Source organism: Rhamphochromis sp. 'chilingali' (assembly GCF_963969265.1).
Source record: "Rhamphochromis sp. 'chilingali' genome assembly, chromosome: 3".
In the NCBI taxonomy this organism is placed as follows: Eukaryota; Metazoa; Chordata; class Actinopteri; order Cichliformes; family Cichlidae; genus Rhamphochromis; species Rhamphochromis sp. 'chilingali'.
The window spans coordinates 44,511,773-44,537,133 of NC_137931.1; the positions used below are offsets into that span (position 1 = coordinate 44,511,773).

The 25,361-nt window shown below is 40.4% G+C and overlaps 2 protein-coding genes across 3 annotated transcripts; one reads left to right on the forward strand and one right to left on the reverse strand.

Annotated features, from left to right (window-relative positions):
- The first annotated feature begins 3,187 nt into the window (after positions 1–3,187).
- Positions 3,188–17,103, forward strand: elovl1b (ELOVL fatty acid elongase 1b). 2 transcript variants are annotated; one of them, XM_080877814.1, is made up of 8 exons: positions 3,188–3,328; positions 14,798–14,898; positions 14,986–15,176; positions 15,373–15,453; positions 15,559–15,615; positions 15,709–15,814; positions 16,029–16,165; positions 16,257–17,103. In XM_080877814.1, exons 2-8 carry the CDS (start codon positions 14,829–14,831, stop codon positions 16,587–16,589), a joined length of 975 nt encoding a protein of 324 aa, XP_080733940.1. In that variant the 5' UTR covers positions 3,188–3,328; positions 14,798–14,828; the 3' UTR covers positions 16,590–17,103. The 2 variants fall into 2 exon arrangements, with proteins under 2 accessions (XP_080733940.1, XP_080733941.1); XM_080877815.1 differs by lacking the exon at positions 3,188–3,328 and adding an exon at positions 11,729–12,040.
- Positions 17,104–17,871: 768 nt separating this feature from the next.
- Positions 17,872–25,113, reverse strand: zfyve9b (zinc finger, FYVE domain containing 9b). Its single transcript, XM_080878517.1, has 15 exons — positions 24,625–25,113; positions 24,390–24,489; positions 24,106–24,308; positions 23,874–23,985; positions 22,423–22,545; positions 22,029–22,184; positions 21,692–21,916; positions 21,531–21,613; positions 21,286–21,390; positions 21,056–21,206; positions 20,324–20,404; positions 19,921–20,083; positions 19,567–19,672; positions 19,301–19,480; positions 17,872–18,524 (listed from the first exon to the last, which is right to left on the reverse strand). Exons 1-15 carry the CDS (start codon positions 24,826–24,828, stop codon positions 18,363–18,365), a joined length of 2,154 nt encoding a protein of 717 aa, XP_080734643.1. The 5' UTR covers positions 24,829–25,113; the 3' UTR covers positions 17,872–18,362.
- Between the last annotated feature and the right edge of the window lie 248 nt (positions 25,114–25,361).

Consider the following 25,361-nt stretch of genomic DNA (forward strand, 5'->3'; position numbering starts at 1 on the left):
TTTTTTCACATGCATATGATGAAAAACATTTAACCTTTAAAAAAATAAAGCAAAAATAAATGCCTTAAATGTATAAAACGCACAATTTCATAGAGTTACAGTTTAGTACAGCTGTTGGTGTTATGTATCTTGAACTATTGCTGGATAAACCTACATGCTCTAAGTTTGTGGTTAATATTAATCCAGTTTCAACAGCAGTATTTGTACTCAGTTGTTCTGGAGCTCAAAAGTGAAAAGTATTGTCTCAAATTAAACTGTACATTCAAGCGGAGGTTATACATTTTACAATATTATTCTCAAACATGGGTTTTCACTGTTTTGGATTACTAACCTGCAGGGTCGAGAAGACCTTTTCAAATCCTTCAGAACTGTATAAACTCTGTTTATGTTTATGTCTCTTATACTGTATTTCTATGTTTCCAACTGCTGACTGTTTTGTAAAGGTGTCCCTTCTTGGCCACATTCACCTTAAAAAAGAGACTTTAATCGACTTTCCGATTAAATAAAGGATGAATTAAAAAAATAAATAAACAATCCTAAATTAACACACGCACACATAAATGTTATAGTTATGGTTATGACCATAACATTAGTTTCATTGTTGTTTATTTATAATGTTTTCTTGCGCTTTACTCAATTTCTTCAATTCATTACATAATTTGCTTTATGATGTTTTATATGATGATGTAATGTTGGCTTGTATGGACCCCAGTAAGAACAAAGGTCATCAGTTTGTGACTACAGCTTTAGGCAAGGTGGTGAGCCTACGACATTTGCAGGTTATTCATTACACCACAAGTAGAGCACATGTCTGATATGTGGTGTCATGGCTTGGCTGGAAGCCTACAGATCTTCCACAATGGTCATTATAGTTAAATCTCACCACCAGGACTCTGCTGCCCAGGAGATTTGAATGCATCTACTGTTTTTACTTTGAAAGGCCAGGAGTGTGTGACAGCTTTGGGCAAATAGAACCAGCTCAACTGAAAAAACAAGCAAATAAATTTTTTTTTTAAATCGTAGTGTGTTACATAAACTGACACATGTCTGGCATGAGGAATGCAACACGTGTGTTTATATAAAACATGTTGCTTCTACTTGTTTGACAGACAAGCCGACTTTTATCGCTTCCTTCCATCATGTTTTGTTGAATAAGAACACCAGCGTGTTGTGCCACATGTTATATCCTGCAGTACACTTCGAAAAAAAGTAAACACTGTTGAAGCAATAAAAGGCACAGCCGGGTTGCTGAACTGTGTTTCGGGCCTACTATATATGTGTAATTATTCTATACGCACGGACTGCTTTTGGTGTGATTATTTGAGTAGCTTATTAATTGGCTTATTACTTACTTATTACTTATTTACTGGCTCAGTTCCCAGCTATTTTAAACAAGCTATTGTTGAACCAATATTAAAGAAACCAAATTTGGATCCATCTCTTCCAAGCAGTTACAGGCCAATATCAAAACTACCATTGGTGTCAAAGATCTTGGAAAAAACAGTTGCAGAACAACTTAACAACTTTTTGGAAAAGAACAATGTTCTGGACATTTTCCAGTCTGGTTTCCGCAAATTGCACTCCACTGAAACCGCTTTGCTTAAAGTGTCTAGTGACATTCTGATGGCAGCAGACTCTGGAGAGTACACTGTTCTGGTTATGTTGGATCTCAGCTCTGCTTTTGATACTGTTGATCACAGCATCATGATAAATAGGCTGAAGGACTTGTTTGGGATTACTGGTGTTGTTTTAAAATGGTTTATGTCGTATCTATCTGAGAGATCCTTTACTGTCTGTATAAATCATGTGCTGTCGGAAACATCAGTTCTGTCTTCTGGGGCACCTCAAGGATCTGTTTTAGGTCCTATTCTCTTTTTGCTGTATATCCTCCCTCTAGGCCACATTATCAGGCGTTACAATAATATTTCTTATCATGTCTATGCTGATGACATTCAGTTGTACTGTTCTTTCAAAGCTTCTGAGTTGTATAAATTGTCTTGTTTAAATAATTGTCTGTCAGAAATCAAACAATGGTTAAATGACAGTTTCCTTCAGTTAAATGCAGATAAAACAGAAACTTTGATTATTGCACCTGATCACATGCTCTCAGAAATTAGGCAGCATATCAGTTTTTTAGACCCTTCATTTCAGTCGAGTCCCAGAAACTTAGGTGTTATATTTGACAGTTCGATGTCTCTTGAGAAACACTCTAAACAACTTGTCCGGAACTGTTTTTATCATCTAAGAAACATTTCTAAACTCAGGCTACTGGTGTCAAAGGCAGAACTTGAGATGATGATTCATGCTTTTATCTCTTCTCGTTTGGATTTTTGTAACGGTCTTTTTACGTGTCTCAACAAATCAGCTCTGGATCGCCTTCAGTCTGTACAGAATGCAGCGGCAAGACTTTTAACTGGTACAAACAAGAGGTCACACATTACTCCAGTTCTGGCTTCTCTTCATTGGTTGCCTGTAAATTTTAGGGTTCATTTTAAAATTTTAGTTGTAACTTTTAGAGCTCTGCACGGTGAAGCTCCCCAGTATATCTCTGACCTGTTGAAACCTCATGCTTCATCCCGAGCACTTAGGTCTTCAAGTCAGAGGCTACTGGTGGTCCCACGTACCGGGTTTAAAACACGTGGGGATCAAGCTTTTCAGGCACTGGCACCTAGGCTGTGGAACTCTCTGCCGTTGTCTTTACGCTGTCTAGACTCTACTGACTCCTTTAAAAAGCAGCTGAAGACATTTTTATACAATTTTAATTAATTTAATTAATTTTAACTTGTATGTCTGATCTTATTGTAAAGCACTTTGTGATTTTTATCTGTGAAATGTGCTATATAAATAAATTTTACTTACTTACTATTTAACTTACTAATTGTATTTTAGTTTTTCTCTAAAGATATGGCAACTTACCTATACTCTGCATACTTTTATTCACATATGAGAGGAACCAAACTCAAAGTCATTTCTGTGTGTCAGTCGTTTTTTTTTTTTACAATTGTAACCAGTAGTAGTTACAAAGAGCAGAAAATGAGCTCGAAACTCTACAGAATTTACATTACAAACTGTTACAATGAAACATCTGTGAGTGACCGCGGAATGGAGACGAAATGACATTTGATACACTGAGATGATTACGTCCATATTAAGCGACTAGCTCACGCCAGTGTAGAGATGACTCCACCTTTTTCCGCCTCCATCAAAGGGTTGGGTCAGGAGGAAGATTTAAGCCGAGAGGAAGAGGAAGCACCGCTAACTAAAGCCACGCTTTGCGTCTTTTCTCCAGCATTCATTCGACAGACTCCACAGGTTTACTTCAGTAAAAGTGAGTAGCTTTTGGACATTGTTGTCAGACTGTTTAACAGTGAGTTAAATGTTGACTCAGGGAGTTACTTTAAGGTGCTGCAGTTTTTTTTCCTCCCTCAGGGGAGGGGGCCAGATGTCAATTTAAACAATGTCAAATTCAAAGCTTTCTTTTGTTGTTTGTCTTTAAAGGCTCTTTTTTTTCTTACGCCTACAGTAAAGTAAAAAAAACAAACAAACTAGAATTTTTGTGTATATAATCTTCTTTTTTCAAAATTTTTTTAAAGAAAAAAACAAAAACCCTCAAAGTTAGGCGTTACCCCCTAACCAGATATCCGGTGTTGACAGATATCCGGTGTTGACTGGACTAATTGTATCGCCTGTGCACCTATTGTTGTTCTGCACTTTGAAGGGTTTTGATGTCATTTGCCATTTTGTAGCTGTCATGCATCTAAAGGGAGGCAATAAAGACAGCATATTAATGTGCATACTGCAAGCTCCAAATGTGCTTCCGCGAGAAGTGAAATATAGTTTACCTGCTGGTCAAATGTCACAACGGTTTCTAACGGTTAACGCTAAGCCAGAGCGACGCAGAAGCGCACACTCAGCTTCCTCCAGCTCAGAAACATACTCGCCTTTAGCTAATCTGTCAGGTGAAACATGGTTACAAAGTCAAGTTGTTGCATATATGAAGGGGCAAAACAACAACAACTAAAAACAACTTTCACACCACTAGCAAAATTTAGATTCTCCACTAAATGCTGTGTGATCTCTTATAGTGGCGAGGCAGAGAACTACATCAAACATCACATCTGTTATGTAACATGTGATTGACAAAGAGTAGGCGTGTGCATGTATTTTTAATTAGTGTAACTTATTATTGTGTAATGTTAACATCCATAAGTGCATTTAATGTATGGAAAGTCTGACTATAGAAGAAAGGGATGCCATGCTAGAGATTTAATGGCATTGCTATGCATTTGATTGCCCACAGTCTCTGCAGCCTCTGCATTATTTGAATTGCCACAATTTTCCACTGTTTAGCTGGAGAGATTACACCGATGCAAGAAGTAGTTTGGTTAAACAATTTAAGCTTTGTACAGTTTTGATTAGTTCATGAATGTGTTTAAATGCCCCCCTCCCCCCAGTTATGTCCCTGTGAAAGTAGCCTTTGATGGTTTCCAAATTGTGTGCCAAGATAGATTATGGGCTACTAACTGAAAGTTACGACAAATGTTTACAATGTCAACAAACAATTGTGTGACTTAGACAAAAAACCTCAAGGTCAACCAGCCCAGCCATATCTCTGATAGCAATGTAAACACTACAGCAGTGCTGTGGCTGTTAACAGTTCAGCATCATACTCTTATCACTTCACCTTCAAATGTCAACACCTTCTCCGATGGCCTTGGGTAGTTTCAAATAGGGCTGGGCGATATGACCCAAAATTCATATCTCGATATTTTTTAGCTGGATGGCGATATAAGATATATATCTCGATATATTTTTTTAAAGCCATAAAGTAAGAACAAAAAGAGAGTTCTTAGTCAAAGCTGTGTCCCAGATGTCACACAGGCACTTTTATTAACATAGAACAGATGTACATAAAATTTACTCAAAAATAAATTATGAGCATTTATTAAATAATAATGCTCCATAAATAAAAGAAAACAATGTTGTTTTTGTGCATAACAAAAAGCTCACAATTGTGCAGTCAAAATGTAAACTAAAAGACGCTGAGCGTAATAACAAAGACAGACAGATTTCACAGCTGCTCTGTTCCCAAGTTTTACTGCGTGACTGACAGCCTGGAGTTTGAAATCCGCTTCGCAACCACGTCTCTTAACAGGTGCCATTTATGGTCCTTATACACAGTAGGGTAATATTACGTTGAAGCACAGTACGTATCACTCCGCGAGGCTCAGCCGTAATGCTCCGACAATCCATCAAGCGGTGCAGCTCCGTAGCTTACCAAAGTCGTACTAAAACGTTTTTTGACAGATTGCTGAGCGCCGTGTTCCACATAAAATCGGTTCGCGGTCATCAAGCACAACCAGAATTCATACATAAGGCGCGCTGTCAACTTTTGAGAAAATGAAAGGATTTTAGTCCGTGCAGCACCTCTGGGCTGCATGGCGTTAGCGTGGTTAGCTCGTTAGCGTGGTTAGCTAGCTAACACGTTGACGCCGTCCAGCCCCACGCACGGGGCAATGCGCAGTAACTCGTTAACGGAGATTTGCCGTGTCCATCTTGTCGCTTCCTGCAGGTGAAGCGATGGGGGAGGAGGGGAGGCCGAGTAACGTTGCGTAAAGACGAAAGTGGACGAAAGAGAGGCAAACTTGCGGCTCCACATAGACTATATCGATATAAAGGATATTGTCACATCTTATATCTCGTATAAAAATATATCGATATTTTTTAAAAACTCGATATATCGTCCAGCTCTAGTTTCAAATATAATCTTCAACCAGTAGAAATGACACTGGGTCTTTTTAAACGGTGTGTTTCTGACTATGCTTCTATCCAGCAGTGCCGAGTGTGGTGGTGGTGGTGCAACCACACCTCGCATGTGTAGTGGGGGATGTGTCATTTTACTTCACCTCATGTTAAAACCTGTTTTTTGGGGGGGGTTTTTAAATGGGGAAGCAGGATTTTAAGGTTGCTTCCCCAACTGGGTTAGTTCACTGACATTTTTAAGATCTGCCCTGACATGATTTTTTTTTTTTTTTTTTAAACTCTGTGTGTGAACTTGGCAGATCTGACTGCTGTCAGTTAACTTAAGGCTTCTATTGGCTCTTTAAATGTTTTCCAGAAACTCTCTGAACTCCTGCTTATTTAGACAAATGCCTTCATAGTCTCTATTTATGGACCGACTTGTTCTAAAACAACTTCCTTGGAAAATTCTCCAATTGGGAGTAAGTTGCACGTTCAAGGAACCTGCAGTAAATTTGACCTCTGATGTCTATAAACAAGTATTTTAGAAGGCTCATTTCATGTTTCTCCATTCGGGTGGAGAAGCTACTGTACCTGATATTCAGCATTTCATTTAGCCAAATGTCTGAATGTCACTTAAGTGCTCACATGCTGATAGGGAACTTTGTCGAGGGGAAGAAGTGTGACGTTGTCAATTAACTGTTATCTCTTTTGTTTGGGGTGTGGCCATAATGCGCATGAACGGCAGCAGTAGACAGTATGGGTTTCAGTTTGAGGCCTTTTAAGTGAGCAGATCTAAACAGTTGATCTAGAAGTAATTAAAGCTCAACGTTTGATGTGCACTTCAGTCTGTATAAGCATCTAATATTTGAATTCCTATGTTGTAATTTAAATTCTTCAATTCCAAGAAGAGGAAGTAAAGTACTGATTTTATGTCCTCCAGTATGCTATGACTGGTTCTGTGTTTTGACCAGCATGTTTAGTTACGGTGGCTAAATGGAAATCAATTTTCCATTCGCTTGTATCGTTTTATGGAAATGTGTGCCAAAGGTCAAATGATACAAATACTGTAAATTAAAAACTGACAGACTGATTAGTAATACTTGAACCCTTTGTTTTGTTGGGGGAGGGTTGCCCTTAAGAGTTTAAGTGTATGTGTGTGTGTGTGTGGATGTGTGCAAGCCTAGGTTCCTACGTTCTGCAGGTATCCAGACAGACACAAAGTCTCATTCACTCATGTTAAAGTCTTGCCCAGTCTCAACATATAAGATAAAATTTTATTAATCCCTCGGGTGGGTTCCTCTGGGAAATTCGGTTTCCAATAGCACAGCACCGACAGACTTGCAGAACGTGAGCAGAATTTTATTTTTATATATATATATATATATATATATATATATATATATATATATATATATATATATATATATATATATATATATATATATATATATATATATATATATATATATATATATATATATATATATATATATATATATATATATATATATATATATATATATATATACACACACACACACACACACACACACACACACACACACACAGAGACTTATATAAATAAAATATACAAAAGGGATAAATAGGAATAAGAATACAAGGGAATTGCACATTTCAAGTATTGAAGTCTATTGCACCGTTGACTATTAACAAAAAGTATTGCACAGTGAAGTGAAGAGGCACTACAACCTAGTTGTTCCCCCCTCCTTTGTCCTCCTGTTTCCCCTCCAGAGAGGAGTTAAACAGTTTGATGGCGTGTGGGACAAAGGAGTTTTTAAGTCTGTTGGTTCTTGTATGTTTCAATATCAAGTCTGAGTTTTTAGGTGCTGTAAACTGACTTGCATATTCACTTCTGTTTTTAATGAGGGATTATTGCAGACATTACAGTGTGCTCACGTTTGGCTTTGTCTCTTAAATTGTTTAGATGGCTTATTACTAATCTGAAGAGTCAAGTTCCTGTGTTATAATAGCTGAATGAGGAAACACGCCCAACTTTTCATATTACTAATGACTCTAATGTCTGGTTTAAAGTCTCAGTCCTAAGAAAATAAAACTCATATGCATCCTCCAGCTTCGCTTGTTTATGTTATTAAAGTTTTTTTTTTTCCAAATAATTCCTTTATGCATGACCACAGATTAAATGATTGCACCATGCAAATTTACTTCATGCTTCCTGTACGTGCTAAAGTGCAGTGGGGTTGTTTTGGTTACCCCCCCCCCCCCCATTTCTCTCTCACGCACTCACTCACCATGAAGTCAGGTGGGTTCGCAGAGTGGACTAACAGCTATGGAAAGTTTCAGAAATCTGAGACCTGTACTCTGACAGAAGGAAGGAGGGAGGTGCTTTAAGAGAATAGGAGCAGTGTTGAACGTCCAGACGGCAGGTAGGGGAGATGCAGCCCCCCCAATACCATACACACCCAAATACAATTGAGGGGGGGCGTGAACATGCCAGTCCTGAGACGAGTTCAGCAACATTCCTGTACTGGGGAGTAGTGGTTTCTACAACTTCAGCATTTGGTTGTTGTTTTGCATTTTATAAAACATGTCACTTGGTGAGACTAAAGCATGTTTTCAGTCTTATCATATGTAAAATCTGCTATGGCTGCTTGATAATATGCTAATCTGCATTCAAATCTGAGGATTTTGACTAGTCACTGTTCCAATATCACACAAGTTCATGACAAAGGTTCTTTAGACAAAGGATATTTAATCCAGAATAAAACCAGATTATGCAACTTGTATTATGTCAGCAGTCTGTGTATTTTTGCCAGCAATCAAAGCCTGCAGAGTAAATGCTGAGGTTTTTGTTCCTTGCTCTATAGATTGAATCTTCAGAGAGTCTGTTGGTGGGGGAGTATATTCATAATATTTTTTTTTCATTAGGCTTATATAAGAGTAAAATTCTTAGACCACATCTTAGGAAAATAAAAACAAAATGATTAACTTAAGCATGCATGGAAAAAACCTAAATATTTACATAATTGCTGAGCATTCTTTCAATAGCATTACTGTAATGTAATATACACTACGACAAGTTTTTAAATTTGACACGTGCACTCAGGTGTTCATCCAGATACTTTCACATTCGCACACTTTCTCAGCCTCGCTGCCCCTAAACGGTCGTCTCGTTTTTTGCAAGTATGTGAGAGCACATACCTGTCCAAGAGGTACATGTGCTCTCAGTGTGTCAGGATGACGAAGCTGCAAAGCAAGTTGGGGTTTGGTTGAATGAAACCAGCTTATACAGCCATGATTACAGTTATCAACTTCAGATAAAATTGTATAAAATGCAGTCAGCCTGAAGATTGTGGTCCCAGGTGACAGTTCTGTCCCTGAGGACATGAACATACTACTAATACCTTTTTTTGTTTTCTCTGGCGTCTGTCATCCAGCTGGCTTGACTGGAATGTGTGTCGGCGTTTTGCCACATGAGGTTCACGTTAATTTAGCTGACTTATGTAGCCAGTCAGTGTGCTGTCAGGTTTTTGATGTTGCTGCCTTTAGGACTTTCTACCTGAGGCGAGACTGCAGACTCTCAGGAATGCAGTTTGTGTTAAACAATTGTTTAAAAATTTCCAGTAGCATGCCTTCAGAGGTGACGTTCATACACTCTATAGAGTAATGGACGTTTTTGCTTTATGTAATTTGACCAGTTATTTTTACCCTGGCGGGAGAGCCTGATTTGTCACACCACTTTGTGACATTCTAGTGGAAATTCTGGGAGACTTGTGCTTCCTGCTTAAAGCATTTGCAGCACACAGTTTGCTCACTGTGCTCTTTACATCTCAATCTACTGAGATTCTACAGTTTAATTCTGAGCTATTGGTAAATATAAAGTTTGCATCAGTGTCAACAGTTGAAGGTGTACACCTTTCAAGTGAATTGATTTTACCGTGTAAAATGGGCTTTTGGTGTGTGTCTGACACTGAGGTTAACACAACGTGTGATGTGTGCAATATTACCAGCTTATGTGTCTGAAAGCATGTACATGCTTGTACTTGGAAGGTTTTCACGCAGTTTGACATCTGACGTCTGTCAAGCAACTTTTGATTTAAAAAAATAAAAATACAGGTTTTATCAAGATGTTGCTTTAACTTTCCCTTAGATCAAACCAAAATACACTGAATATTTATCTGTCAGTCATATGCAGATAATGGTCTGAGTGGAAGTGAGATAAACATCAAAACTGTGCTCAGCGTCACGTTTATCAGTACGGGAGTAAAGTGGCTGATCTTGGAAACCACCGTTTGTGGCACTTCCGCTTCTGTCATATTCTGTATTTTGTTCAATGGGAACAAAAAGGGTTACTGGTTTCACTGAGGAGCATGACTGTCATATTTGAAAGGGCTTTGTCAGCACCTCAAACTGCAGCTGATCTCGTTTTTGTTGTCAGGTGTGTTTTGGTATTTGGAGGAAGGGCTGAAATGCACTGGAGTGCTACCTTCACTCCCCCATGTTGCCCCCAGGGCCAGAACAACAGGCGAAGCTGGCTGGGTCGGATACTGTCTCACTAAACGGGGCCTTTTCCACTATAAGCTCATTTGTGTCATGCTTGCAGCTGGCTCGAGCTGTTTTTATCAGTGCTACAGGCATTTTATGGGCTCTTGTTTCTGTGTCCTTATCGGCCTCTTTAAACAAAGGTGTGTGTGTGTGTGTGTGTGTGAGTGATCTTTATACAAAGCTGTCTAGTAGACTGATAATAAATGTGTGGAATTTTAAAAACAACTTTTTTTTTCTTTCATTTTTTTTTTTTTTTTTTTAAATAATGATTGCTTGTAGTTTTGACTAAAACTCAAACCCACTTTTTGTTACTTACAACTAATGTTTATTAGATCCCAGTGTTTCTGTCCTATTGAACTTTAGCGTGTACAAAATCTGTGTTGCCAAGGCTGAAATGATCCATAACCGGGTTTTTCCTGGAAGCTCTAGATGTGCCTTTAAGGGACAAATGAGTGTGTCTTATCTTATAGATGTTAGATGTGTTTTCCTTTCATTTTTTTTGACCATGTAATAAGATTAAATTACATTTATAATACTTAAACTTTCTTTTTTTCTTTTTTTCTTTTTTTTTTTTTTAAATGAATCAATCGCAGTCTTGGTGTTTGGGAAAGGCCAAAAACTCCTTGGATGCCAAAGGTGTAATGTGCAAAAGCATGTGGTGTAACTCGTACTACACATTTTTTGTTTCTCCTTATGCATGGCTGGGTGTGGCAGTGGGATCAGGATAAGAAGTTTCCTACTGAAAGCAAAACCTCCTTTCACAACACTAAAGAATTTTAAGCATTGCCATATGAGTCACTTCTTCCCATTGCAGCAATTAATTTCATCTTCCTTTTGCTTTGCTATCCAACCCTGAGCAAACATCTTTATAGCTCTCTTATCTTGCCTTGTAGTTTAAATTTATCCAACACCTTTTTTCACTTTTTCCATGAGGCCACCAGGAGAGGCTTCTTGGATTTTTCCTTTTAAACTGGACTTGCATGTGTACCTAATGAAGCTGTATTTCCAGTTGGACAATACAGGACAAACACAAACTATAGGAGGAGGCTAGTCTGCCTTATTGAGGCATTTTACTCATGCCGTGGATTGTCCAGCAGTGCAGGAGAAGAAATGGAGGCTAGTTTTGCTTTATGGGTGTTGGCCAGGCCGAGGACCAGTAAAGGCGTAACAATGGCTCCCTTCATGATAACAGAGTCTCTACTGATTTCTCGCCCGCTCCCTGTGAATAATATTATCAGCCCACCCCTGAGAGGAGCCGTACAGGGTGACTCCAGAGTAGGGTTTCTGGTGTTTCAAGTGAGTGAAGGGTGTGACAAGGAGAGCAAAGTAAGGAGGGGGTAGGCGAGTGGGTGGGTGGGTTTTGACGGCAGCTTGGTGAAACCTGGGGGCGGTCACAGAATACATACATCAAGGTAGTGTGGGATTTAAACGGAGGTAATCTCTCACCTCAGTAGTTCTCTCTCTCTCTCTCTCTCTCTGGGTTACACAGAGCAGCCACTCTCTTCCCTCGCTCGCTCTCGTTCAGGCTCAGCCTCTTTCCCTCCCTCTCCTTGTGTGAACTAGTTATTCATCCACTGTATGAGTCAGGGAGGGTGGAGTTATGGAAGACCGCTGTACCAGTCACACTTTGTCAGTTTACTTTCTCAATCCCATCTCTTTCTGTCACTTCTCTGCTGCTGCCGTCTGCCCTTGTACTTTACACTTAGGCTTTATCGTGCTGTGCAAGAGGAGTCCACTTCGGCTTTTTAAGTGGAAATTTTTTGTCTCAGCAAGGGTAAGTTGCTCAATGTTATGTTAAAGGTGAACTAACTTGTGTGTGGAGTCTGTCAACACTTCGAGCAGTTCAAGGTTGTTTTAAGCTTCTGTACTCAAAGGTTTTGGTTCCTTTCGGTCAGGCTGCTTTTTGTCACTGTTGTTATAAGATAATTGACTGTATGCTTAACAAATGGGTTCCTGGTTTGCTCCCCCTCCCCCATCTCCTGAAATTTTTTTTTTTTTTTTTTTCCCATCATCTCTGCTGCTCCAGTTTGTTCATCATTAACTCTTAACTCGTGAGCTCCCTTTTTCCATCCCTATGATTCATTGACATGGCTCTCTTAAGAAAATGTTTCCCCTCCTTTTTCACTGTATCTCTGCTGCGAACCAGCCACACCATTTAAGTCAAGGTCATTTAGTAATGGATAGGTGGTTGTAGTGGGACTGGTCTTTTAGGACTTCACTCAAAGTGTAAATTGGAATTCTAAAAAGCTTTTAATGATTTCTATTCAAAGTAGAAAGGGCCTTCAATGGCCACATGCCAGCTTGCATTACATCATTGGAATCTAACTTTTTTTTTTTTTCTGGACCCCTCTCAACTATAAGAGGAAGTTGGTGTTGACCTGTGGAATTACTGATAAGAGATGAAAAGTGGCGACTGGTCGGGCTTCAGTGTACTGCTAGTCCAAATCCTGTGGTGATGCTGATGTTTAACTGGTGGACAGTTGGGTGGCGTCATGTGTCGGTTAATTGATAACTGGGTGCAATAAATGATACTTTATTATCCAGGTGAGGCAAACTGACTGCTGTTAGACAAACATTATTGGTGGTAATAATTCTAGTTTCTCTCATGGAGAAATGGGCGGGGGGGCATCCTGTCCTGAGAACACAAAAATATTCATTCTTGGTTGTTTTGTCATGAATCACAAGACTATCCTTCTGACTTGCACAGTCAGATTTATTCTAAGTACCCTTTCTAGGCAGTCACATGTTGCCTGTTCATATTTGAAAATGGGATATTTTTTGGATTACTTTCATCTTGTTGTGGTGGGATTTCCTTAAACCTGCACTTTTTAACAGTGGTGATGCTGTATTATTATTTTTATGAAAAGCATCACTTGCTAAACCATAATGTGATCAATTTAACTTATCAGCATTTTCCCTCAGAACAAGACTCTGTACAACAGACATGATGATACTCTTGTTGAAATGTAAGGTGCCTGACCAAAGGCCTCATCCGTCAATTCAAAAAAAACAAACCTTTGTGTAAGAGGCGTCTGAAATACACTGATTGTCATACTCGAATTTTCATGTCACAAATAAACAGCTCTTTGGTTTCAAAATGTCGTTGGAAGGAAGCGATGTGGCTATCACAAGAAGTGGTCTGGAATGCTGCAGTAAATTTGGAAGCTTAACAACTATAAAAACAGTGGTGTTGACACAGTGCTTAGGTTAACAATTTCTTGAATGTACAAAGCGACGAGGAAGGAGGATGAGTTTGACACAAGACACTAATCCTGTGATGCTTCAATTATTTTTAACTTTAATATTGCTTGAAATATTAAAGTTTATCACAAACTGTTTGAAATGCATTTGACTTTTGGATTGTGCAACAGTCACTTTCTCTTCTGTTTTCACTTCGACTTGGTTTCTGACTGAAATCCCATTTGGGGGGAAAAACAGAAGAGAAAATGACTTTTGCACTTTTGCACAAATTCCCCAATCTGATTTCTAACTTTAAAAAAATGGATTTCCTGCCTATCAAATCGATCTAGCTCATTGTTCACAAAATGCATAACCTGAATCCACATGTACTTTTCTTTGCCCCTCTAGGCACCCGTGTGAGCTCGGGTCACCTGACCTTCATTCCTCAGGCTTAAATTATTAGCTTTTAATTGTATTGACTTTAGGAGCGCTGTACTTTTTGGCAGTGAAAGAGCATTGTAGACTCGTATCAAACAATGCATCCTCTGGGCCCAGTGTGGCTTGCGCTGACCGCACCCTGCGTATAAATATGTTTTGTGGTTTACATTTGAAATCTGCTTTAAACATCAGAAAATGTCCAGTTTTGAAAGCAGAGCAGTTTTCTTGTGTGCCGACTGCTTTTAGTGGTCTCTATAAAACTGCCATGTCACAAGAAGGAGCAGTCGTCAGTTTAATGGGTTCAGTGACCAGAAACTTAAACTGCTGGGTTTATTGGTGGAGGCAGTATTGTGCCTTAACTCGTGGCCTGGCTCTTGTACACAAACAGCCAGCCTCAGTGTGGGATGAGGGATGCCCTCAGTTCCTTGTAGCACCTCCTCTCAGATATCAGGCCATGTCTGATGAGTGGTTCGAACCAGGGCAAAGCATCTTGGGAATTTCTGTTGGGAGTGTTTGTTTGGTGAGGGATGAGCTCTCTGCTCCAGTAACTGCGTTTCAGACCTGCTGAATCAGGAAATGTAAGAATGCGCCTCCCTGAGGACACCGGCAAGACAGAGGGAGGGGGGGTTGTATTTTTTTCTTTAGAAAATAATTTTGCATGTTTTAATTTCTCTAGAAATGTAACTGTTTAAAAATTATCTGTTCAGGGTTCTGTTTGAACAGGAAAAATGATCCCGGCATGACAGGTTTGACCTTGAACCTTTGTGTTTTTGACACAGTTTAAAACAAATGCTGTTCTGCTTTGAGTCAAATTTCAGCCCTTGGGATATTCTCATGGAGCTCTGGAAGGATTGTTGCAGTGTTTTCCTTTCAGCTAAAACTAACAATGAGCTTTTTGTGTATTTGTTTGCAGATAATTGGGTCATAACAATACAAGAGCCAATATGCTTCAGGAGATTCAGGAGATGGGCTCACATGCCAAGGATATCTATGATTTCCTTCTGTCGGGACTTGGTAGGTTTAGTTTTTTTGTTTTTAAACACTGAGAAAATACAGACTTGTGTTTGTTTGTCTAAATATATTTCCCCTTCCGCGCTCTAGATCCACGGATCACAGATTATCCTCTGATGCAGAGTCCCATAACCATGACGACAATACTGCTGGGCTACCTGTTCTTTGTACTGTACCTCGGACCTCGCTTAATGGCCAATCGCAAACCTTTCCAGCTCAAGGAGCCTATGATAGTTTACAACTTCTTGCTTGTGGCCTTGTCAATATTCATCGTATATGAAGTAAGAATCTGTTATCTAGCATTTAAAATATTAAAAGAATAAAGTTAATGCACATTGTTAGCATTTCATCATTTATTCAAGACTGCTTTCCTCAATGGATATTGTTGGATATATTCATTTGGTTGAACCTGCATCTGTAAGGATCAATGCCCTCAGCAAAGATAAAGTCCTGATAAACTTGTGTTTTTATTTGCAGTTTTTGATGTCTGGGTGGGCCACAACGTATACTTGGAGATGTGATGCAGTTGATACCTCTAACAGTCCTCAAGCACTACGAGTAAGTCGCCCTAACTCTATAACAATTACTATTATTAAAGACGATGAATATAAAAACTGACTTTCCTTCCACTGAGTCACAAACTAAAAAGTCTCTCATTGTTAGATGGTCCAAGTGGCGTGGCTGTTCTGGTTCTCCAAGATTATTGAGCTGATGGACACAGTAAGTTCGCATATTCTGATGCCATGGTTTATAAAATGTGCCTTAATGTTCAGTTTTAGTAAACTGTGTTCTGACCAGAATCCCCTCTGTTAGATCTTCTTTGTGTTGAGGAAAAAGCACGGCCAGATTACCTTCCTACACATCTTCCACCATTCCTTCATGCCCTGGACCTGGTGGTGGGGAGTTGCGTATGCTCCAGGTAAGTACATAACCTTAAGTTGTCAATGGTTAATGGAGGAGGGAGGGGGAGCATTGCGGAAGTGTTATGTAGTTAGCTCATCCTGCATACCAATCTTGAAGATAAGATAGTCTTTTTAAAGCCTTTCAAGAAGCTTTGTGCAGATGACCTGACTATCGATATGAAAATGATTAACCAAGGGAATTCGGTCTGATGTTTGTGGTTATCACTTCAGGTGGAATGGGATCTTTCCATGCCATGGTAAACTCTTCCGTCCACGTTGTTATGTATTTCTACTATGGCCTTTCTGCTGCTGGACCTCGCTTCCAGAAATTTTTGTGGTGGAAGAAATACATGACTGCAATTCAGTTGGTACGTATAGCCTATACTGACTCAGTGGTGTTACCAGTAGAGCACATTTTTATTGTGTATTTGGCTAATTTCTCATTTTTCTTCTCAATAGATCCAGTTTGTGCTGGTATCTCTCCATGCTACCCAGTATTACTTCATGAGCAGCTGTGATTACCAGTTCCCTGTGATCCTCCACCTCATCTGGATTTATGGTACCTTCTTCTTTGTTCTGTTCTCCAACTTCTGGTTCCAGGCTTACATTAAGGGCAAGCGACTGCCGAAACAGTGTCAGAACAGCACAGCTGTGCACACAAATGGCAAATGCTGTGAGAATGGCAACAGTGTGAAAAACGGTACTGCCAATGGTGTATCACACGGGGTTACCAATGGCTCGGTCCACCACGAGAATGGCAGCTCTTACATGGGTAAGATGAAGAAGGCCTAGGAAGTCTGGAAGGAAAAGCCCAAGATGTATGGCCCTGTAAACCTGATAAAACTACTACAGATTCCAAATAATTTGTTCCTTTCTTTTTCTGTTTTTAGTTTTCTATGTAAAATGTGGGAGGATGATGTGGTCAGTGACTTCAACGGGTGGGGTCCCAAATTTGGTTGTTTGGTTTGTTAGTTTCTTTGCATTGGGGAACCATCTATGGAACACAATGTATGAAGAGAAGATGTTTTGACCCATGTTGTCTTCACTGATGTTGCAAACAACCTCCTAGTTCAGTATCACTCTGGTGGCCTTTCACCACACTTGTCTTCACTTCTTATCTGACCCCCATGTCCTCCTGACACACTGTGGACAGATGACTGTACAGTTTCTATCAAACTTGAAGATGCTTTTTGTAAATAGTTTTACAAAAAAAAAAAGAAACTAATTGTATTGCTATACTTTAGACTTTCTAAAATTTGTTACTTTGTATTTAATTAATATGCAAATAAATTCCATTTTAAATGATCAGCGTTGACTCCCCCCCCCCCCCCCCCCCCCCCCCCCCAAACTCTGACAACAGTTTATTGGATATGTAACTTGATTTCACTTAGCAGATCTTTGGGCTCCAACATTTTGCTGTCGCAGCAAAAGCATTTGCATTGTCTGCATGTGCTTCTTGTCTCTGCCATCCCAAATATGTGCAGCAAGTAGGAGGTCAACAAGGGCTCTATTCTTCATGGCACAAGGCAGAAATGGCATCCCGCAGACCGGAACCACCAGAACAATTCCCGCTCAAATCAGTTCATCAGGGTCAGGAATGGGGTGATTGCAAAAAGGTTTACTTTGCCTGTGTGAGGCAGATAATTTATCTGCCTATCCAGAATATAAAATGATGTTAAAATCATTAAATTACACTGCAGATTTTTTTTTTCCCTTATTCTGCATAGGCAGCCATAAATGAACTTAAAATTGTTATAAATTGGATAACAATTCAGAACTTTTAGTTGTTGGTGTGTGGGTTTTTTTTTTTTTTTAAATGGTGGGAGACCTAAATCGTTTATAGCTACAATATAATGCCTTTTGATGGTTATATTAAAAACTGTAAATTTCCAAAAGCAACCTAAGGAGGTCACAAGTACATGTTTCTAGGTCTTACAGGAGCAAAAGTCAAGTCTCTAGGAATGAGTTGGGGGGGGGGGCGGTAAAAAGCATAACCTTCCTTTTGATGCAAAATGGCAATATTTCAGTAAAACCGCTCAGGGTCCTTGGGCAATAGACAAGAACTCAGTCACTGTTGCAAGTTTAATTCCAAGCTAACATTACATTTCATGAGCAGTCAGTTAAAATTCATCAAATATTAAAACATTCTCCAGGCATTCATTCAGTGCGCATGAAGCTGCTATTTGGATTTGATACATAACTTCAAGTCATTCTCTTAGCTTTAAGGTTGTGAGCTATCACTTTAAAGGTATTGACTGTAAAATATGTATTAAACATTGTGACATTGATGATTTCAAGCCATGAAATTGCTACTACAGTGCAAGAGCTGCACCCTTATCTAATGGTCCATCGTAGGTTTCATGCGTAGCCTGATTGATTGTGGCTGGGCCGAGTGAGATCAGAAAACCACAAAGAGTCAGATCTCTTGGATGAGATGGATGCGGACCTTGGATATGATCCGCTTTGCCTTTGGAATGCTTTTATTGCCCTGAAACTGGTGAGAAGTGCTGGAGATGAAGCAGTGGTCAGGGTTAAGAAGATGAATTAGTGGAAAGTCTGAGTTCTCTAAGTGATGTTCTCAAGGATGTAAAAAATGAGCTCCATCACTATGGGCTCGCCGTCCCTCTTGCGCCCCCTGCTGTGGATGACAGGAATCAGCACGCTATTCAGCGCATTGAGGTACTGAGCTGGGAGGGGCTGCCCATTGCTCCCTGCCACAAATCCAGCCTGAAATAACAAATAAGCCACTTATTAGTTTTTAAAAAAGCCACAGTGGTGTTCTAAACTTTGTTCAAAGCTTTCTTTACTAATGAGATAAAATTCTAGGCTAGGTTTTCTAATTTTTTTTTCCACAAGAGAACGACGTGTTGCTGTAGTCAAAGTTCATACTGGGAAGTAACACAAGCTGTTTTATTTCACAACAAAGCTCGTGTTACTTGCAGAAGTGGGTGTAGCACATTATCTCAGATAATCTGTCTATAGACCACAGTCTGCACGTCCAGCCTACGATATGGAAGCTTTGGTAAATCCGTCTTAATCACCACATACTGTATGCGATCTGGTTCTCAGTCATTGCTGCTCATCTTCTTATGAATGGAAGGTTTTGCTACTATAAATCACCGGCCTGCTCCAATACACATTCAATTAGCTAAAAACATTTTTGCATTAGTGTCTTTTTTTCTTATTTTTCCGTCACTTAAAAATGTGTTTTTTAATTTGTCTCGACCAGTGAACAAATTTTAAATAGTTAAAAATGAACTCTGCTCTCCATCTAAATTACTAGTGCAGTGCTACGTTTTTACCATAAAGAACCCTGACTATTTTTTGTATTTTATTTTTGATTATTATTGTTGATGTGACCTTACATGGCTCAGGGCTGATGCTTACAAGGCCAGTTTAACCAGACAAATTGGCAGAAATAGATCACACGTTAGTTAGTTAGTTAGTTAGTTAGTTATACATCTCTCTCTCTCTGGCTACAAGAAGCTAAATTCTTTAAAGACCTCTTGGGAGTCAAAAGTGACACGCAGTCCCAGTTTGGCCATCCCGTCCTCTTTCAGCAGTTTAAGGTGTGGACACAGTGCCAAGCAAAATGCCCGGGCGATTCTCTCCGTGAGCCGGTTGTGTTCAGCAGAGTCAGTCACTGCTCCTTTGGGATTATCACCTGTCTGCAGAAAAAACACCTGCACAAAATATTCACGCAAATGTAAAGACGGGTGGCTGTACACATGGACATGCTAACTTTTTTTTAGCAGATCATTATATATACTTCTGTCCAGCGGATGATCTTTCCATTTTCTTTGTATTCGGACTTCTGGAACATCTTGGTACTGCTGATAGACTCCATTGATTTCCCATCGATGGGGCTGATGATGCTGGAGAACACAAACATTGATATGCGGTTACATGTACACACAGTTTAAAACAGACTGAAAAGGATGTGTCCTGCTTACACTGGACTCTTACACGCTTTTTTGCAGCTCTTTGTTGGGGTGTTCCAAATTCTAATCAACTAATGGCCCACCGTTAGTTTTTCACAGCTACCTTTTGAATGGGTGCTATATTGTTCTACTGGACTGAACACAAAAGCCTTCCTGCACTTCAAACAGTTGGACACACTCACCCCTTATTCACAGTGCATTTCTCCTCCACCCACTGTACACAAACAAGCTCCTGGCTCTCTGATTGGTCCAGCCGTCCACAGGTGACAGTGTGGTCTTTCATCTCCCGTAGTGATCGACGGAGCTCCGCCATGGTTTCCACGGTGATCTGCACCATTAGCCCATCTGCGAAGAGGGGACAGCGATACAGGAGAAACACACACAAACACACACCAATGGGGAGACACACGCCTAGACAAACAGTCTGTTAAAATGTACACAGACACACACATACAAAGATCAACAAATTCTGAATAAGCCAGTTTAAGCAGGGGCGCTCTACTTAAAAATGTAAATGATGGCTATCCTCAGAGGTGAGGAGAAAGTAATGGTTAACCTGGCTTCTCTGGTCAGAGGGTATCCTACCTTCTACAACGCTGGATTTGGCCAGGTATCCTGCTGACGCTTTCAGCGCACTACTGAATATAATAAAGCATGATCCAGTAACTAGGAAGGAAGGAAGGAAGGAAGGAAGGAAGGAATGTCATTTTGATCAGTCTTTACAGTGACAAGGCAAAAACTACAAGTGCATGCACTGCCACCTAGAGTCACATAACTGGAACTGGCCGCGATTAACATCTCGAACCACTGTTGTTCTTTCATTTTCGAATTTTCTCCTACTTTTGCTCCGCTGCACTTAAGTTCACACTCAAACTGTTTTGTTTTATATGCAGTTCCATGAGCTACATATGTTTAGATGCACTGTAATAATATTCAGTGGGTTTGCACAATGTTTTTGTTGTGCAGAATCCATTCAGTTTGTGCAGCAAATTTACTTGAATGCCTTCTAAATTTGAAATGTGTAAAATCTATTCTTTGCTTCCAGTGTTCTCTGGAGTATATTCAGCTAAAGATTTACTGTAAGCGATAAGATTTCATTGATCATTTATCGATCATGCTTAGCTGTTTCAAGCTTATGCATATCTTTTAGCTGATTTATTAGATCCTCGTCGTTTAACAAAACTAGAGAAGTATTAGTACTACTATACTTTTAGCTGCTGTTTTAGCCTCATTTGTTCAGCTTAAATAAAGTAATTTCATATTAGCTGAGCAAAACTTTCCATGTGTCCCTTCCTGCCCCAACAACTGTGTTGTTACCTTTACGTGGTTGATTGTGGATGCTGATGGCTTGGGTCTGATACTGGCCATCGTCTGCTTGGACACAGATGAGGTGGGAGTCTGCAGTGTCATTGAAGCATGCCCCTATTGCCAGCACATGCTCATTGGACTTATTCACAGCCTTCATTAGCTAACATGGGAGATAACACGGGTAAATGATAGAGAAAGAAACTATATGTAAGAGTTAACTCTGTGAGGCTTAGTGTTACCTCATTATACCCAGTGTTCGGTATTTTTATGCAAGTCCTATGAGCTTCTAAGTCCACAGTGAGCCCCGATACCACTGGTAGGCTGTAACGGTAATTCCTAAAGTCCTGGAACAAAGCAGAATGGTAAAAAGATCTGGTGTCGGTTACACCATGTTTAATAAAAGTTGTGACACCAAACTTCCACTGCTGACAGGAAGGGCGGTTTTGCAACAACACAAAAAAATGTTACAAAATGCCATACTCACCACTAACAGTCGCATTATTGTGTGACCTATATCCCCAAACAAGGGCTTCCTAAAGCGTACACTGTACAGAGGGCATGGGTAAACTGGAACAAGAGACAGAAAGTGGGTAACTGGGGAAGAAACATTATAACTCAGAGAGCTTACATAGTTGCCTGGCTTACATCTGTACTCAGCCCCCAGTCGCAGCATGAGGCGCAAGGGAAAGGCTTTGGCCCAGGCCACCTCTGCTCTGTGGACCAGCAGGCCAAAGAGGTAGGGCTGGTTTGGCAGAGGTAGACCTTGAAGGGACTGGAGAGTGGAGCGAACGTACAGGAAGCCTGCATGATCCTGACTGCCAAAGAAGCTGCTGCCAAACAGGGAGAGTGACAGGTGTTTCACAACCTTCCCTACAGAAACATAAAGATGTCGAAACGTGTGTTATTATAAGAGGGAAGAAATACTACAGTCGTGAAGTAGAGACTGATAATATTCTGTGTATGGGCTTGTAATGTCTCTGACCTGTGAAAGTGTCTCTGTACAGCTGAATGAAGTGCCTAAAAATGTCTTTGGGGAAGCTTTTTTCTTCAGGTAGGCACTGCAGCAGCACCACCAGCTCCACCTGCCCTACAGCGTGCATTCCCTTTGTTGTCACACACCAGCACTTCCTGTTAACGTCTAATCAGGGAAATCAAGCATAAGCTGGCAGTCACATATGGACATTTTAAACAACAAATACAAGATGTAAGAGGTAGAAATATATACTCAGAAGTTATATTTAAATTTTAAAAAAATGATCAAAATATTTTCTGCATAGTGATGTAATTCTTGACACTGCTCAATTTTAAATGTGTACATTAAGTTCTGTATGCAGTTCATAATGCACAGTAAAAGGCAAGAGGGGAAAGATACTCACAGTTGACCAACTTCACCATAGCGAGCAGGTTAGCATTGAGAACAAACACCAGAGGCTTGGGTCTGCCGCTCTCCAACTCCTGAATAAGGAGCATCTCGGAGGGCTGCTCCTCCACAGTGTAGTCTGGGGGGTAGATTAGAACATCTTTTAAAGTGTTTTCTAATCTACTCTTACTCACCACAAAAAACAGCCCAGTATTAGATTAAAGATTAATATTAGAGTGTGGCTCTAAATAAGATGGCAAGTAGCAGGTAGCTGTTATTAATAACAGATCAGTTTTATTAATGCCTTGGGACTGCCCCATTTAACCAGGCATCACAGTGTCCACGTAATAAATTAAAGTAGCAGCATTCGAGTGTAGTAAGTCAGAACACCCAACACATAAATAAATAAATAAATAAATAAATAAATAAATAAATAAATAAATAAGGACCACACATGTGGAAGGATTGCCTGGTTCTCTTAAACAATGCAATCACAAAGAGCAGCAAAGAGGCATCGGAGCATGTGCACAAGCTAGAGCAGCTGAGTGAGCATGAAAAAAATAATTGGAATTATTTACAGCAAAGTAGTCAAATGTGGCTCAAGTTGTTGGTAACATAAAGACATATACAGATTCATCATGCATATTTGGTATTGTGAAATTATGAACTGGCTCTTTAGATTAATGGGTGGAAATCATGCATATATGTAATACTTGCTGTAGTTGTCCCTTCTGGTTAGTGCTTAAACCAAAACAAAGGTGCTAGTTTCTGGTCAGTGGTTCCCTTGGATGGGATAAGAGTTATAAAAGGGGAGGGGCAGTGAAGCTAAATTACAATTACAACATTTGCCCTGAAAGCAAGCCATGGACAGGTCTGTGAAAGGTACTGTTGGTTAATGCTTAAATAAGATTGAAAAAAAAAAGCTGCACTAACCATCCAAACATCAAAGCCTAGAAAAAATGTCGAGGCAAATCTTGGCTTCACCATAGTGGGCTATGGAGAGAGAACACTGTGTTTTTCTTGTCATAAAATAGTAGCTTCTGACAGCAAGTAGCGGAACAAGATGGACACTTTACAGAGTCACTTGTTCCTCATTTCTTTTTTTGCACACCGAAGTTGTTTTTCTGTATTAACTATGGGGAATGTTATAGGCAAAGGAGGGTGAGCAGAAAAAAATGAGGAACCACTAATTTATTCAGTGTGAATCTGTAATTGCTGCTTTCACTAAACTATTAACTGCTCAAAATCAGAGACCATTTTTTCCCCTTGCCATGGGCTGCCCAATTTACATAGAACTCCTATTTCTTTGTGACCCGCCATCAATATTTGCACCATGCACTATGCAAGACATGAAAGCATTAACAAAAGGGGAGGAATATAATGAAAAACAAGAAGTATCTGGATCTGAGGAGGAAACACAATAAGTTTACTTTACACTTTTAAACTCTAAATTCGAGCTAGCCCTACCTCCTTTGACTCCTGTGGAGGTGAGTATGGGTGGCAAGCCATCCAAGGGAATGAGGTTAGCAGAGCTGCTCACTAAAGCTGTGGTTCCCCAGCCGTAGGGACCACAGGCCTCCTGGAGTTGAAGGGAGGCAGAGTGAGAATACATATATCATTCATTTTCCTCTAAATCACAGAACAACAACAACATTTTCCCTGTAGTCGAGTTTTAGTGGCACGTTTTGGGTGAACCTACACCAATCATTGTTCCATGTGGCCTCAAAGTTCTCCTGATCTGGGGTGAACCCACAGGACTTTTAACAGGCCCACCCAGCACTCGACTCATCAGCGGTGAGAACGCGGGCTCCCTGACGGGTGTGGTCGGGGCAGACTCTGAATGCTTATTGGTGAGGATTTCGTCTGCAAACCACACCCTTCTTTTTCCTTTTGGAGACATCCCTGAAGAGAGGATACAAGAATGATTTCTGCATGATTTCAAAAATACAACTACAGCAATACCTAAAAAAAAATTACGCTCACTTTTAATGAGTGCTGAATGACAGGAAATGCACACTCGTCCCTCCTTCCCATCCAGGTGTGTAAGTTTGAACTTCAAACTGGAGCAAAGTGCACAAAAAACCTGACGACACACACATGCACACACACCACACATGAACAGAGACACACACGTACACTCCACTCCACTTACAAGTTGCTAATTTTATTTCACTTCAGATTTAATTACACAGAAATGAACTTTTAAATCATTTTTTACCTTCCCACAGGCACGGCAGTGGTGCCTCCTCTTGGTGAATGTAAACTTGATACCACACTTCATGCAGACCTGCGCTTCGGCATCGGGGACCCACACGGGGGCCACCTCACCAAGGACAGTGACTCGATCCTTGGACAGAATGCCAACGGGGCTCGTCTCAGACATGTCATCGAGATCCACAGGAGAAGTAGCGCACTCACCCATCGCTTCCTCCCCGCGGCCTGCCCCAGCCTTATTGGTGTTTGTCTGATCTCCTCGAGATGGTCCCTCCAAGCTGCAGGTCTCATCCTGCTGCTCCAGCCCACTTTCCTCCCGCTCCTTCTCCTCAATCACAGAGTCTTCCTTTGATGGGAGAACCGGCGACTTCTGGTTCTTCTCTTCCTCCTCCTCTGCCCACGCGGCCTCTGCTGGGCCCAACACTAGAGGGCTTGGGGACTCCTTTTCACCCCATGTGGAGATGGAAGTCACAGTGCAGCTGCCATTCTCCACTTGGGAAGCAGATTCAGTGGGATGTTCAATAGGTTTCTGCTCACAAGGTCCAGATTTGCTTCTGAGCGTCGCATCCGATGTGGCTTTAGATGGAGATTGCGGTCTGATTTCTCTACAGTCCAGTGCAGGTTTTGACACATCTCCATCTTTGAGCACCAGCAGACAGGGTCTGTTCAGCCAGTGGTGCTTGGTGTCCTGAAGAGACGTACTGTCCCCTTCATCTGTTTCAATGATAATGATATCACCAG